The sequence below is a fragment of the Gobius niger genome, assembly GCF_951799975.1.
Source record: "Gobius niger genome assembly, chromosome: 12".
Lineage (NCBI taxonomy): Eukaryota > Metazoa > Chordata > Actinopteri > Gobiiformes > Gobiidae > Gobius > Gobius niger.
The window spans coordinates 24,315,473-24,332,366 of record NC_136863.1 but is presented as its reverse complement, the minus strand read 5'-3'; the positions used below and the strand labels follow the sequence as shown (position 1 = coordinate 24,332,366).

The 16,894-nt window shown below is 42.2% G+C and overlaps 2 protein-coding genes across 2 annotated transcripts in view; one reads left to right on the top strand and one right to left on the bottom strand.

Moving 5' to 3' along the window:
- The first annotated feature begins 1,598 nt into the window (after window positions 1-1,598).
- Window positions 1,599-10,297, top strand: prr33 (proline rich 33). Its single transcript, XM_079567679.1, has 3 exons — window positions 1,599-1,752; window positions 2,111-2,160; window positions 6,322-10,297. Exon 3 carries the CDS (start codon window positions 6,337-6,339, stop codon window positions 9,268-9,270), a length of 2,934 nt encoding a protein of 977 aa, XP_079423805.1. The 5' UTR covers window positions 1,599-1,752; window positions 2,111-2,160; window positions 6,322-6,336; the 3' UTR covers window positions 9,271-10,297.
- lsp1a (lymphocyte specific protein 1 a) overlaps window positions 5,078-16,894 on the bottom strand; it is a 34,355-nt gene continuing 22,538 nt past the window's right edge. Inside the window, exons 8-13 of the mRNA XM_079567685.1 lie at window positions 14,834-14,915; window positions 12,091-12,225; window positions 11,684-11,779; window positions 10,759-10,845; window positions 10,327-10,432; window positions 5,078-5,797 (exon numbers count right to left, since the gene is read on the bottom strand). Of these exons, the coding sequence (XP_079423811.1) occupies window positions 5,790-5,797; window positions 10,327-10,432; window positions 10,759-10,845; window positions 11,684-11,779; window positions 12,091-12,225; window positions 14,834-14,915 (514 nt within the window). The 3' untranslated portion in view covers window positions 5,078-5,789. The remainder of the gene's footprint in view (window positions 5,798-10,326; window positions 10,433-10,758; window positions 10,846-11,683; window positions 11,780-12,090; window positions 12,226-14,833; window positions 14,916-16,894) is intronic.

Below are 16,894 nucleotides of genomic sequence, written 5' to 3'. Positions count from 1 at the left end.
ACACAATGTAACTCCAAGTCAGTCAAATTTCTGGGATATCAAACTGTCCAGTTGGGAGCCACGCTTATTGTGAATCAATTTCACTTGGCGTTGTGGAAATTAAACAGACAACAGGTGGAAATGAGAGGCAATTAGCAAGATCACTCCAAAAGAGGAATGGTTTTGCAGGTGGTGACCACAGACCATTTCCCTGTCTTCACCCTTTGTACTGTATTTTTGGAACACTTTTGCATTTGTCCAGTGTTCTCACCACTAGAGGTATCATGAGGAGGCATCTACAACCCACAGAAGTTGCTCAGGGAGTGATGCTCATCCAAAATGGCATGTCCATTCGTGCTGTGGCAAGAAAGTTTGCTGTGTCTCCTAGCGCAGTGTCGAGAGCATGGAGGAGATACCAGGAGACAGGCCAGTACACCAGGAGACTTCGGGGGTTGACCGAGGTCAACAACCCAGCAGCAGGACCGCTATCTGCTCATTTGTGCACGGAGAAACAGGAGAAGCACTGCCCGAGCCCTACAAAATGACCTCCAGAGGGCCACAAATGTGCATGTTGGTACTCAAACGGTCAGAAACCGACTCCAGGGCCCAACGTCCACAAGCTGCCCGTTCCCCAGACTTAAATCCAAAAGAGCACATCTGGGACATCATGTCTCGGTCCATCCATCAACGCCATGTCGCACCACAAACTGTCCAGGAGCTGACTGATGCTCTAATCCAGGTCTGGGAGGAGATCCCTCAGGAGGACATCCGTGGTCTCATCAGGAGCATGCCCAGGCGTTGTAGGGAGTGCATTCAGGCACGTGGAGGCCACACACACTACTGAGGATGATACAGACTCGTTTGGAGGAATTTCTACAGAATTTGGATCAACCATGTGACCTGAGTTGTCACTTTGATTTTGACTATAATTTTGGATCCAGACCTCCAGGGGCTGAGAATTTGATTTCCATTTACCATTCTTATGTTATTTTGTTCTCAACACATTGCCCTACACTATGAATAAAGATTTGCATCCGAAAAATCGAATTGATTGACATCTAGGATGTGTTTTTTGAGTGTGCCCTAAGTTTTTGTGAGCAGACATATTATACACACATATATACATGCATACTCACACACGCACATTGTTGCTATGTGGTGAGAAAAAATATATATAAAATGTCACGTGAATATGCTGCTTGTTTTGCCTGCATTTCATTTGACCTTATTTAATCCCATGTGTGCATAAACAGAGACATGCACAAACTCTCTTATCCATTCACTAGGGGCAATTTAGAGTCACCAGTTCACCTCACACATCCACTTCAGCCAGAAAGTCACAGTCACACTAAACCAAGTGATAAATCTAAGCAGATATTTCTAATTAAATATACTTTATTTTGGTCTTATAATGTGTTGGACCCAGATGACGGTTGACAAAGCCAAGTCAACTAATATTGTCTGGTCAACACCCCTCATTGTCGACCGCCTCCTCAAGCTCTCTGCTAGCCCTTCCTTACAGTGCCCTGGTTGGTTTTAGTCCGTTGAGCCACTGTAACCCAAGTTTCTGTGGCCTGTCCCTTCTGTGCGTCGCCTCTCTCTGCTACCCCAGGACTCTCAGGGGTTATTTTTGGACTGCCATGGCGTCTGTTCCTTCCATTTGTGTGAAGGGGGGTCTAGTTGCGCTCAACATGAACCTGCCGTACTAAGACTTCGGGCTGGAACAAGCAGGCAGCAGCCGGCCGGCCACCCCCCTACGCAGCAAACGCACAGGTAAATCTACCAAATAATTACTCCTTTTTTTGTTGTTTAAATGTTGTATTGATTAGCGGGTCGGGGAGGGATTGGCGGCTGTGACTTGGGAAGGAGAGCACCACTTGGGCAGCCATAGCACAGATGTGTTGGGGGGGCAGCTCTGGTTGTATGGAGCACTAAATGTTAACTCGTGGCTTGGGTCAACATGTAATAAAAAACTCGGCCTTGTATTCCTTGTTTCAATAAGCACTTTTGCTAACTCGTAAAACATATGAGCTTGCTAACTGTCATTGGCTCTCCTTGGACTGTTTGTATATGTTTATATTATTGTGACATTATTAGAAATTTAACTGCAATCTATACGTTCTCTCCCAAGGGGTACCTGCCCGGGCTGCCGTGAACATCCGTAACATAAGTTTCTACCTGGTAAGCTCGTCTCCTGCCTATCACTATTTGTCACCTGATGCCTCCATTAGAGCTAAACAGATTTTTGGGGCTGGATGCATTGACTTGCCCATTGTACAGGGAGAGGTTTGTCCAGCTTTATGACACCATCTATTATTACCCTTTCCTCTTTTGAACCTGCATCCTAAAGACGCTCTAAATACCGAGCCTACCACAGCCTTAAATGGAGGAGCGCGTTCTCGTGTGTCAGGCTAGCAGCAGGTCCAGAGCAGGAGGACATTTAAAACACCACCAGATCTGCCCTACATTTCAGTGGGGTGACACACTTAGTCAACTGATAAGATTAAACTGTTGGCTAAAGGAGGCTGCATTATGTCTGCGACCCGGCGCTTTGCAGGTTCAGCACAGGGCTCATTGAGTTCCTAATTGAATGTTGTAAATTGAGCGTTACCATGGATATCTGCCATTCTCCTGGCGGAAGGCAAGAACATCTATAGATCAGCCTAAGCCGAAACAAGAGCGAAGAGTTGTGGATCAGGTCATCACACTGAAGTGCCCAAATGCATTTTTATGAACAATTTTAACCACTTTAAGATCTCCATTGGTAAAAGCAATGGGTTATTATCATGGAATGCGGCAGAAATTGTATACATCTTTGTGGTTTTGATTTTTAACAATCCCGAGCCCTATTGGATTTGTTGTGGCTAGCAATTTTTATTATATACAGTACAATATACAGTACTTCTTACAATGGCAAATACTTATGTAGAAATAAGTAATGACATAAATTCCATGGCAACAACAAGCTAATGCACTCGCCTGTCCTGAGCCTGGATAAATAAACGTGGAGTCACTGTATGTACCAAGGTGCAGTTGATGAGACATGGCAGCTACAAATATAACAATATTATGACTCTAAAAAAGATCAATTTTGACCCCTGACCCACCAAAGCAGTGCCTTTGTTCTTCGTGTGCCTCTTCAGTAATAATACTTAGGTCTGGCCTCAAAAGCTCCTAAGTCTGTACGCGTCCATGTTATTTATATGTTGATCCTTAGTGATAATGTTTTTTCTGGGGCCTATCCAGTGTCGGGCCGTTGTGATGTCATGGGGTCAGCTGCTTTGCATTCACTTTCACCCTTCAGCAGATATATATACTGCATATATACGTGTGTGTGCAATAGAGACATGAGAACGGGCATTTGGTATAATTGATTTTAAGTTCAGTGGCAGCACGGTAATAGGATGGACATAGCAAGGTAGCTTAAAGTAATAACAGGACACAGCTCATTGATTTCATGGTAGCAGTAATAATCTGAACCCTAGCCCTTTATAAAGAATATAAATGACCAGGAAACATTTATAATATAGCAACAGTTCTGCAAAATGCCAACTGTGTTACTCAAAACTGTGGTACCAGTGCTAGTACCACAGGAGCTAGTGCCGTTTTGGAGTATTTTTTCAGTTCAAGCCTTGGTCTAAGTCCTAGTGCAGGCTTGATTTAGTCTAGGTTTATATTCAAGACCAATAAAAATAGATTGTTCTAAATTCATTTCAGTGGGGTCAGTTTAGAAAGTGCTAGGCTATTTAAATAGAAGTAAACACAGCTTGACATTTACACTAGCCAGCTAAACAAATACTGATAGTTACTAATTCAGGGTCAGTAGAAGTATATCTATTCTAAATGTACTTGTAGCCATGAAAGTCATCATGATCAGAGAAAAAAGTAAAATAAAAAGTAAATTCCAGCTTGTGAGAACACTCAGTGGAAGTGGAAATCATTTACTATTGAGTCAGTGAGTGAGCCCTGGAAATAAACATAGGCATATTCATACATGATTACTGAAGTTTTACTTTTCTTAAGAGACTGTTCAAGTTACTTTTGATGCATTGAACAAAATGTGGCAAGCGCTGCAACATTTGTACATTTATTTTATCATTGTTGGGTTCAAGGACACTGGGCATCTATTGTGGAGTAGCTGTTTAATCTACATTCTTAACAAATTCATCCTAATGCAGTTCATATACTTCATAAGCTACTGTATATGTTGTGAACGAAGTATTGAAAAGTAATGCCACAGAGTTTTTGCTTAGCTGTGACTAGTGAGAATAACAGGTTCAGAAAGTGTTTCGCATGTGCAGCCAATAGTTGAGTGGTAAATGCTGCTGCACTGTTCTGTTCTCAGCATCGTGGGTTTGAGTCCCGGCTCTGACAATTTGCTGAATGTCTCTCTCCCTGCTCTTCACTGGGTTGTCCTTCAAAAAGTCACTACTAAAACAAAAATGTACTCAAAGAACTAGTTTTTTAACTTTAATTTGAGTAAAAAATGTTGATTCCAGCTTTTTACATCTGCTCGAGTAAGATCTTTTGAAAGTGCCGCTCCGCCTACTTGAGTAAATATTTTGGCTACTCATTGTATCTTTGCACCTGACCCATTTTGCAGCTTCTTGATTTATTGTTTGAAGTAAGGTGATGCAGCCTGTTAAAAGTCAGCTGTCTTAAATAAGGGCAGCTGATTGGCTGACCTCGTCTCTGCCTTCCAACTATAATTAGTTCTAGTAAAAGCTCCAAGGATCAGCTGTGAGGTGGTAACATCATCAGGCAAGAGTTCAAATCAGTTTTGCAGCCTAGGACGCAAATATCAAATTAAAGGTTCACAGGCATCATCGATATATAAGTATCCAATGTCCCGGTCCTAAATTTTGAATGTTTGTGATACATGATAAAGAACTAATAAGGCAATATTGGAAAGCATACAGTGTAATTAAACAGGGAATATCCTGCCAGTGGTAATATACTAACGTATCAAACTAAATCTGAAGTCTATTTAAGTGTATTGATAAGCCATGAAATCAGAGACACTACTACAATACTACAACAGGCAATAGTACAAGCCTAGCTGGTCATAATGATCCGCTCATTAACAGAGACGCAAAGGTGATCGTAAAAATGTTTTCATTTATTTACGAAAAGGGGATTATAAACATGTTACAAGGTTGAATGTAAGAAACTACAACCTTTAAGGCATGTTTGCAGTAGTTCAGAGCAGTTCAAAGCTGAAGGCACCAGCATGTACAACAAAAATGCAAACATATTGATTTCAACACATAGTATCATAAAAATCTATTATTGTAACATCATCCCACTTGGTATCACTCCTTGGTAAAGTATAAAAACATAATACTTGGAAAATTTTAAGAATATCAATGGTAACAACTTTGTGTTATTGAAACAATGAATCCCAACATGTCAGATTGTTTGAAGTAAAATGTAAGTGCAGAGTATGTAACATAGTAGGATAGTATGCAATAGAGAAACATAAAGTCTAATCTTGCATTGCCTACTCGATAGCAAATGTAGACTCGATTAATAAAATAAAATAAAAAAAGAAACAGCTTTCTGCAAACTGGGACCAGACAGTATCAATAAAGCTCACAATCAGATATATACAGTACATGGTGAAATTATACAATAACATAAAAGAATCAAACTTGCACTGAAAGTATGAGCTTAGCATAAACAACAGCACAAACACAAAAACAACTGAAGACTGAGTTGTTGAATGAAATATTTGGGACTATTTTGATAGGTGTCAGTGAGATCTGTTAGTCCAAGGGCTGTGTACATCCAAGTCCAGCGCTGTAATTGTTCTATAGATCTGAAAGAAACGGAAAAATCCATTTAATCTTCATACTTTTGCACAATTTGTTATGCGGCCTGCGCGTGAGCAATTCTGTTGGGCATATGCTCAGTGACACCCTAGCTACAAATAGTGTTGTTTATGGGCTGACCTTTTTATTGTTTGAATAGTTGTCTGGGACTATCATGGTGACTATTATCCAATGAACTGGTGCAGGTGAAGAATCCTTAACTTTTACTCTAAAACTGTGGGTCACTTTCACACAAATGGCATTTATTGAGTGCATGCTTCATTTGTTGCCTGCATGTGGATCGGGCTGGTTGTCATCCCATCTCGTCAAGTTCACAAGGTTTTGTTGAAAATAAAAAGAAATCCAATAATTACCTTCTCAAAATGAACAAACAAAAACAAAACTGTTGAAAATAACCATTGTGAAAAATGGTGGTTGCCCTCAATGAATAAATATCTTTTGAACAACTTTCATGTCCAGTATTTTAATGGCACCCTTATGTAACACTTATTTCTTGTTCGTGTTCTTACAGGGTGCAGACGCGCTCATGGCTCTCGCTTACACCGCCCTGGCCCAGTCGGGCCTGTTTTCCCACCAGTACCCGCCTCCCCCTCTGCTGCCCAAGCCTGGCAAAGACAATGTGCGCCTCCAAAAGCTTCTCAAACGCAGCGCCAAGAAGAAAGCCGCAGCTCAAGCCTCACAGTCTGCAGCACCTTTCCGTTCCAGTCTATCCCCTGTAAATGAAGCCAGCCCTGATTTGGAACATAGCGACCACTCCTCCACCCCACCTAGGACTCCTGAGACCCCACATAGTTTCTACAGCCATCAGGCACCGAGATTTTCGGTAAAGCCAGTCAAGCCATACCAACATGTAGCGTCCCCATATCCCCAACGTGCAGCCTTTGGAAGAGGAGCAAGGTTGTCTCCCCAAACTGTGGCACCACCTTTTTACACTCAACCTGTGTCCACTACTTCATTAAACCCCACTGTCCCGCCTGCTGCACAGCCCATCCTGCAGCCTCCAACACCCAAAATAACTTTACCCACTTCCTCCACGCTTGAACCGTCAGCTGTCGAAGTGCGAAAACCAGCCTTCATCACGCTTCCTGCCATACCAAGGGCACCGAGTCCTAGCTTCTACTCAACAGCCTCAGCAGAGACGCGACCGCTAACTGTGCTAACCTCTGTCGTCAAGTCGAAAAGCCCTCGTCCGACTTTTAAAGCAAACGAACAGTCAAGATCTCCTAAGCCCATGTTTGATGTCCCTAAAATAAGGAATTACACTGCCAGTACGTCCTATTATGAGACATCAAGGACCCCGCCTGTTTTCGATATGGCCGGTCTCACCTCTATCGGGGGCACAATGGCGCAATCCAAAACTGAAATCAAAAGAGATTCAACTCCATCTGAGATAAGACCAACCGGTACCCCAACAGCTAACTCCATGGGTGCAGACCAGCAAAGGCGGACCCCGACTATGTCAGGAGGCACAACACCTTCCCAAGAAATACAAGTTCATACTCCTGCTAGCGATATCAAAAGAGCAACGCCGCCATCAGAAATCACGCGAGTCACACCAACTTCTGAGGCAAAACGTACAACTCCAACCACTGAAATAACTGTCAAAACAACATATGAATACCAGTCATCCAGGATAACTGTCGGACGTCCCAGGACACCAGCTTACCGTTCGACGACTCCAGTTTTTGAAATCTCCAGACCCAATCCCCTACTCTTCGCCGTGTCCCCCCTCACAGTAGAGCAAGAAAGATCCAGGACTCCGAAATCAACTGTAAGCGACGCCTCAGCAAAGTCTGAAGTTATACCCAATGGGGAAGTTCAACAAGTGGAACTACCAGATGCAAAACCAGCCCAAGAAACACTTGTCAAGTCAAAGTCTGAGCCAGATATTTCGAGAGTGAAACCTACTCCTGTTGCTGACACGCTTCCAGCTGAGCCATTGCCATCTTTGCCATCTCAAAGCTATCAGAGGCCTAAGACGCCAACATATGAAGCATCCCGACTCTTGAGCTCAGCTCCTGGATTCAAAAGACCAAAGACACCCACGTATGGCACATCTCCTACTGGAGCATCCCCTGCTAGTTTTCAGAGACCTAAAACTCCAACACAGGTGGCTCAAAAATCTCAAAAGTCCTCCTATCGTGGACTGACACCGGCTGAATATGCTGCGTATGGAGGAATCAAAACCTATGCTCCAGCTTTTGGTATTGCAACATCGATGACTCAAGAAGAAACTAAGGTAGAGGAGAAGGTAGAAGTCAAAACAACAAGTGAAATGGTTTCCACAAAGGATGAGACCACTGTTATTGATGTGCGACAAGCAGAAAAAAGCACTAAAGAAATAGATGTATCGAAAACAGCAGCCAGGATCCAGTCCGTACCTACAATTGTGGTCACTCAAGCTTCTGAAACAGTTGCAACCACAACAATGCAAGATACGGTGTCTAGCCAAATTGTGGAAAAGGCGCCTGTAATTCAAGAAACTAAAGTTGACCCTCAAAAAGAAGAGGAAAAACCTGCTGTTAATGTTGTAAAGAGAGAACAAGAAATCCCTAAAATCAGTCCTGAAGTCAAGCAACCTAAAAAGGATGACCAAGATGGACTAAAGGTGGTTAGAAAATTGTTTGGAAGAGCACAACCAACTGAGAAAAAAGTTGTCGTAGAAACACAAGTAATGGAGAAGAAAGCTGTGGCAACAGCTGAGACAACAGCTAAAGTTGAACAAAAAGAGGAAGCAAAGCCTCAAGTTATAACTGAAACAAAAACTGAAGAGCTCAAGACAACCGCTGTGCCTATTAAAATGGCCACTGCTGTTTTAAAACCAAGTGAAAAGAAAGAAGAATCAAGTACGGCAGCTCCAACAGAGAAGAAGGTAGACGATGGGGCTTTACAAGCTGAGCCCCTCCTTAAAGCTTTGCAAAAGCCAAAAGGACTGAAATCCAAAATGAGCGGTTGGTCCAGACTAAAGAAGCACATGGTGGTGGAGCAAGAGGAGCCCATATTTCCAGAAATGGGCCCCCATAAAGAGTCCACAGTTTCGGACAAAAATACTGAGGCAAAACCTGCTGCAGAGAAAGCAGGGGATGAACCAAGTCAAGCTGAGAGCCAGGCTACAGACAGTAATGCTAAAGACAGCCCCAAAGCCACCAAGATGTGGGACGCCATGCTTTTTCAGATGTTTTCCACCAAAGAGAACATCATGGCGCAGATTGAGATGAACAAAACCGAGGTGGAAAAAACAGAGATAAAGGACGAGTCTGTAGAGGTCCCTTCGTTCGCACACCGGCTGCCCGTGCTGCTTTTTAGTCCCCGGTTCGACGCAAAAAAGCTGAGAGAGGCAGCGTCCCGGCCAGTGACGAAAATTTCCACTGTGTTTGAAATGGGGCTGATCGGCCGCAAAGGTAAAGACGAGGAACCAAAAGACTTTAACCGAACAGCAAGGGGGTTCGCCGCTTCTTAAGCTTAATGTTCATGTTTTAAGTGTAAAGGAAAGTAAATGCTATTTATGTAAAGGTTTAGAAAAAGGTAGTTGTCATTGTACAGGTCATTGTCTTAGTCTATGTGAGTGTTGCGAGGATTCAGCCTTCATTTTTACCTGATAAATGCATTGTGTGATTGGTTATGATTGGTTGTGTGGTAGATGTTCGTGTGGATAGTTATGTGTCTTGCAGTCATTCAGACATCACATTGGATTAAAGCGTTTTGTTTTCAATAATTTCAGAGCTCCTCATTTGTTCCTTGTTTCTAATGTGAATCCTGTTTTTTCATCTAGGCACTTGTCATTATTCAGAGCCATTTTGAAAGAATCAAAATAAGTAAGTGCAACTTTGGAGGGCCAAATTGAAATTGCTTAGTACAAATTACTCAAGCAAATAAATCAAAATTCAACTACTATGTCAACTAAGTGTAAAATTACATGATATTAGTTTAGTTACTTGTTATGCAGCTTCTTAATACTATATCATTCATTTCAGTTTAAACATTCGTTTTTCATAATGGTGCTACTTGCCTTTTGGTAAAACTTACAGTGTATTTCTTTAGCTATACATTGGTTAGTACTGTTTGAATGTGGTTTAGAGCAATTGGGCAATATGCTTTATTTTTATAAAGCGCCTAAAGCAGTAAATTGAGCATTTTTACTATGCAACATCTGAAGTTAACCGTGAGCTTCAGACAATTGGTTGACTTTGTACTTATTAAGAATTGGTTGACTTTGTACTTATTAAGAATTTGAAATGGTAGAGGGAAGAATGAAGGCAGAAAAGAGTAAGGTAAGACTGAGAAAGTATGCTTTTTTAAATATTCATCAATCATCTATTCATTTCTGTGTTGCTATTTGTCTCTGGAAGAATATATGTTTCACAATAAATTTGAAGAAAAGCTACCAATGTCGATGGTTTATTATTATTATTTTTGACAAAACATAGTGTATGAAACCCCTATCTAATGAACTACCCCCATCAAACTATACTCAAAAACAATTATATTATATTGTTTACTTTGCTATTGTTCTTACCAGCAAACTCGCCTGCGGTCTCATCATCATCATCATCCATAGGGATTTTCTCGTATTTGCCGTGACCAGTGACAATAAACTTGTATTTTTTGCCAGATGTGGAACCCTGTAGATAAATCGAGTAATCAGAAATTACACCACCATTTAAAACCACAAAAAGCACAATCATTGACTACTACTTAAGGAGTGTATGTATATACAGTGATAATGATGCAGTGATTCATTTTCAGAACCATTAGACATCAGATTATGGACAGGTATTAAACCATTTCCATAGCATGTAGCAGTTATTTTCATTTCCTACATAATACTGTTTAAGCCATGGTGTGGCTGTTATGTTAAGCTAATGCTGATAATGTATGGGGGTCAGGCTAAAAGGGCAGGACAGGTCAAAGTCAACATGTCAATGTCTAGAATAGCAGTCATACGTACCCTGGATCTCTGTCCCGGGAGGAAGGAGGTCTCTCCCATGCCCTCCCACATGTTCCTCTTATGCATCACGTCACCGGGCCTCACGTCCTAGGAAACACAAAACAACAAAAACATGTGCAATGGGGGTAATAAGAAACACAAGTCTTAACACAACAAGGGCATAGTCCTCCCATGGTCCCTGTCATTAACCCCCATCATTATTGTCCCTCAAATTCATGAATTATCAGTTGAACAAACAAGGTAATAGGAGACTTCTAGAAGTTCTCAAAGTCATAGTGTTATTCCAGTCCCTTCTGAATACTTTGTTGGTGGGTCAAATGGATTGCAGGAAAAGAATTAGTTCAGAAAATCTTTGCTGTAAAGGACCCAAAACCTTTTGCACGAAGAAGAAAAAGTCAAAAGCAACAAAGAATGAGGCTATTTTTAACAAGTAATTCCATCCAAATGTATGCAGATAGTTGGAATCAATAATGAGATAAACCTCGTCCCGCTATATCTGCATATATCTAGCTCTCTGCCTAAAGATTTGTAGCGAGAGTGAAAATGTCCTCTCATTCCAGACGACAGGAAACTCCTGTATGACTGAGCGCTTACACCAACTGTTCTTTTAACAAATCCTCCAAAATGAAAATCTATGGGCATTATTTTCTAATAACTTGTGAGTCCACTTCATATAAACATATTTTACGTGTCAAAACACTGGCCAGAGTGCATACTGTAGTTTGAGGCATGTGTGCATCTATGCCCCTTTCTACTCTGTCCTATTCTATTCTTAGGGTGTCTTTGATTTTTCTCCACGTGAACCATTGTAAAACTACTCAGCAGCTGCACCTATAAAGACTTGCATGAATTTTACTTCAGGAAATTCCTTCTCGTATATAAATAACAGAAAATAATGAGTGCAGTTACAGTGAGATGGACTTACTGTAGCTTTCCCTGGCACCTGTCGGCCAGCATCGTTGGGACCCTTCACCCACTGCGTGATCCGGTTGGCCACGCCTACTTTCAAACTCTCCGTGTCCTGAATATAAATAAGTCAATTGGATTATTTCTTGCCTTTGTCAATTCATCTTGTCTTTCTTTGTAATTGTGTGAGTATAGTTATAAAACACAACACAAGATTACTAAGACAGGTTTATTATGGCCACGACTTTATTTCTCAGTCTCAACACTAGCGGTTCTTTTTATTTTCTGCTCGACAAATAATGCAGTGTATTTCATTGCACAATAGAAACTCCTCTCAGTTTTCAACTTAAAATACACAGTAGCACTAAATGTAGAAACAAAACATACAGTTTGCGATAAATAGACATTAAAGTAGCCTGTTCTCACCTTACAGCCTGGCGCTTTGGTTGGACTCTGACAGAAAACCTCTCCGGCCTCAAACAAGGTCTTCTTCGTGGCCACTTCAGGTGCACTGGGAAGATCTGTCGGTGCTGCCTTCACAGGCCGAGTCTCACTGGAGTTCTGTAAATAGACAAATGGCCACGTGTCAGGTGTCATTTTGTCCTAAATATATTACTTTTATTTACTTATTGTTGACATTTTTATCAGTCATTTTAAGTGTCACAAATAATAACGAGTTTTAGCTAAAAGTGTGGATACCTGAATTTAGTCAAACTCACATGATTCATCAGCAAATACAATAAGAGAACAGAGAGACAGACTCTTTATTTTGAAACACGTGACACGTTACACCTCATTTCCTTCTTACAGAAATGTCATGCCTCAAACATACCTTTCTCTTTTTACGGCACTTCGAGTTAAACCCGTTAGTTAAGTGCTCCATAAATAAAAGTGTCTGCCGTTAACCCCGGGTCAAACTGTGAATCAGTGAATCAGCCTGGGAACAGCCCGAGGTGAGGAGCGTGAACAGGAACGGAAGAATAAAAATAAAGAACATGCGTTTGTGTATCTCTGTCCGACACATGCACCTATATAAAACCAGCACACGGTGATGATGTCATGCCCCAGGAACTTCTGGGAAATCTGACCCTCAGCACAATAAAGGGCACAGTGGCGTTTTGTCCCATGCGCCTTTAAAGGAATAGGCCACCGTTTTCACATACTGAGATATGTTCTTACCTTAGCTTTGACGAGTTCTTTAGGACCTGTCTGGTCTTCCCCCGTGCCTTCTATCACGTAAACACAGCGCAGACGGCGTTAGCATTTAGCCTCTCCCCCTCTCCACTATAGCTCCAAAACAGGTCAAGATAGAAGCTACCAAGCTCTTCCACGTTTTCCCTATTTAAATATGGTTACCAGGAGTAGTTTGGCATCCGCACAGTAAAGTGAAGATTACTGCGCAGTAAAGTGAAGATTACTGCGCGGATTTCGAACTACTCCTGGTATTATTACGCCTTACAATATAGTTCCCCCTTTTATCCGCTTAGAAAATCCACATTGTTTAATTATACTTTTTAGTGTAACACTTCACGTAACCATATTTAAAAAGGGAAAACGTGGAAGAGCTTGGTAGCTTCTATCTTGACCTGTGTTGGAGCTATAGTGGAGAGGGGGAGAGGCTAAATGCTAACGCCGTCTGCGCTGTGTTTACGTGATTGAAGGCACGGGGGAAGACCAGACAGGTCCTAAAGAACTCGTCAAAGCTAAGGTAAGAACATATCTCAGTATGTAAAAACGGTGGCCTATTCCTTTAACCCAACAGCAGAAGCGCGGCAACAAAACTCTGCAGATTGGGCATTTCCCTGTAACATGAACCTAGTTCTGTTTCAAAATAGGATTTGTTTTCATTACTTTGAAACTGCAGATTATGGCCCATACTCATTTAAGTATAAATTGTTTTTGCCCATTTTTTATTATACTTTTAAAAGGAGGTGGATAGTTTCAGTCATATGTTTAAATAGGCCTATTTGTCCAGCTCTAATGTACAGTAGATTGTGGAGAGACTACAGACTCATATCCGATCGCCTGTGTGCGTGTGCCGCAGACCAGTGGGCATTTTCCCATCATGCACGGGGCCATATAGCCTCTGCAGTTGCTCTTGGGGAACTGTGGCGGCTGACCCAGACGGCTGCTGCTGCTGCTCTAAATAGGGTCTCATGCGCTTCCCTTGCCCCACGTGTCCGTGACATCAGAGCAGGTCAGACAGAAATCTAACCAGCATGCGCCCGTACGTCTGCAGGCGGTGATTAAACCTGCGCCCATCTGGCTCATCTAGAACAAGCCTATTCAGTGGTAGAGGAATGGTGTAATGTTAATGCCAAATCATTATCATCTGCAACACAATGTAGTCGACAATGAAGAAAGCCCTTGAGGGAAAAATGCCAAGACAGAAAACAAAAGCTTTGAAACATCCTCCTCCACGTAAACACAATAGTCAGACAATAGTCCTGAAGTGACCCCACTGTCCTCCTCACAGCCCTTTAGTCCGGCACAGACAGTCTGCGGGTAAAAACCAGCTGCAGTTTTCATCAGTGGCAACAATCAGCCACTTCATCAACCTCAGGCATTAGAACGGAGTAACACGACCCTAGAGTCCTGTGCCCAGAAAATAACCTAATACATCTGAAGCTAAAACACATATTAACTATAGGATACAGTATTGCATAAGGACTATATTATTTAAATCAGGACTAAATAACTTGTTTACCTTAATAAACCCTTTTCATAGTCCCTCTGGGGGTAATACAAGTGTAAATGGGATGATCCCCCTGGTGTTTCTGGCCAGAAAACCACAATTGCAACTTCCCTGCCACCGGGCTAACAGGCCAAGCTAACTGCGGGCTAGCACCACTTAAACAGTATTTACAGCCAAGTTTGAGTGAAAAAAATGATCTCTATTGTGTAATGGGATGTACCATATCCCTCTGTCCCTTTGTCTTATCTCTCAGCGTAATATTTACTCTCACAGACAATTAATGAGTAAAAAACCGTAACATGCTACGACATCTGCAGTGGTGCTTATGGCCTCTGCTCTAGGGGCATGAGTTACTTAGCACTGCTTTAAAATGTGATTTTGTTTTTGCTATTGAGCATACTTAGTTGGTCGTGGCTACATTGCTATAGTTCAATTGAAATTCACAGGCTTATTAGCATTGTGTACATTACTGACCTCAATGGCGTGGGTGTACTGCTCCAACTTGTCATCGATCTTGGACGTCACGACGAGGGGCGGCGTCTTCTTAAAACTGTTACTGAACAGACAAAAGACACAATGAATTAAACCAGGATTTCATGAGGACGTGACGCCAACTCTAATAAGCAGTTTGGCCTAATTATCATCAGTCTCAAGTATAATTAACTGACACATTTCCATGATGTTCCAAATTCCCCCGAGCCAAAAGGAGCTAGGAGTAAAGCATGAACACAAAACAAATAGCTAGTGGCATTGCTTTTTTTTCCTGATACATCGCTCCGCTCAACAATCACAAAACACGTGAGAATGGCGCGTAGGTGGATGCCGACTGTGAGTCATCAGGTCGATCTGTGCGTGAATGGAGATCTGTATTTGGTATAGTGTGTGTTTCTGTTTGGATCTGGGAGGAGCTGCAGCTGTCCAAACTCACACCCTCTGCTGATCACCCCTCCCTCCCCCCCCCCAATCTTCCTTCTCTGACTTTTCCTGCTGATGATGTCATTCATTATAACGGGAAACAAGCCCTCTCTGTCCCAAAATGAAATATGGGTCTCAACATGTCGACTGCCAAGACACGCCTCTTGTCTTTTACTGTAATTCTTCTTATCAGACGACAAAAGGGCTGCGTATCACTCCTAAACCCCATGCCCTAATACCAAAATTCTTACTGAAATTAAAGAATCGAATAAACCCACGGATAAGGGGCTTTCTTGAACAAGTTTCTCTTTTGAATATCATACATTTGTAGTGATATAGGCTAACACTGGTCTTGATGCACTAATACAATATTGTCAGCAGCATTAGCAGAAGCAGTATTGCTTATAGTAAGAGTACAGAGAAATACAAAAACCTTGAACATTACATATTACAGCTTGCCAGCTTTTGTTTGAGGACTTATCTCACCTCATGAGGCCGTGTATGAATGAACTGATAGAGCACAGACAAGTCATTGAAGCAAAACAGGTGGAGACTGAATGAAGAATGCACTGATCTAGCACTTGAAGCCTGCCATCTATACTAAATTAAAAAGAAAATAATAATAATGCAAACAAATATAACAGTCTCCCATCCAAGTACTGACCAGGCCCTTCCCTGCTTAGCTTCCAAGGTCTAACGGGATTGGGCATAGTGGTATGGCCCCAGAGGAGGCAGAGGGTACAGGGAGGGCTGGCAAGAGGAGGAGTGTGTGATGAGTGTGGGATTATATCATGTGTTATTATTAGTTTTTTTGCAGTTGGTTTATATTCTGAAGTGCATTTTCCACACTACTTGCCTTGACACTTACACACACTTACATCGCATCAGCGCAAGATCAGCAACTAAACCACCACATGTAGCACTCCTGACATTGCTGCTAATCTAAACCCATTTCCAAAACGCGTGCATATTTCAAGTCTCAATCATCCCACACTCCTCCTCTCGCCGGCCCTCCCTGTGCCCTCTGCCTCCTCTGCTGCTCAGTTCCTGGTACAAAGATTCAAAAACAAAAGAGTCCAGTCGCTGCATCTCTCTCTCCTCTGAGCTGACGATAACTTCTCTAGCGCTTCAGACTGAGCGGAGCCGCCATAGCTCACAGTGAACCAGGCTAAACGCAGCAGCGGCCAGCATCTGGAGTGAGTTAAACCAGGCTATAAATCAGAACTAAGTAAATCGAACGCGCCGAGAGGGGCTGGGGAGGGCGCAGGGGCGAACCTCTTATCCGTGTTTACCTTCACGCAGCAGCTGTTCGGCCTGGGAGCCGAAATTACAGGTCACGGTAAACGCATTATCCCGGCGCACGGATGCATATGAAATCAGAAAAAAAATTACCTAAGCTGAATGGTATAGTCTGAGACACCTTTGTACTTACTGAACTTTGCAAAGTGTATCAAGACAGCAGTCGTGTTGTAATATTGCTCTGTTGTTATTATATATCCAACTGGTTTGCTGTCCTATCAATTTAAGGGCCAGGATTTTTGAAATGGTGCGAGATGAGATTGCTAGTAGGATTGGTTATGGAGAACTGATGATGCTCACAATACTCAAATACACTGTTGA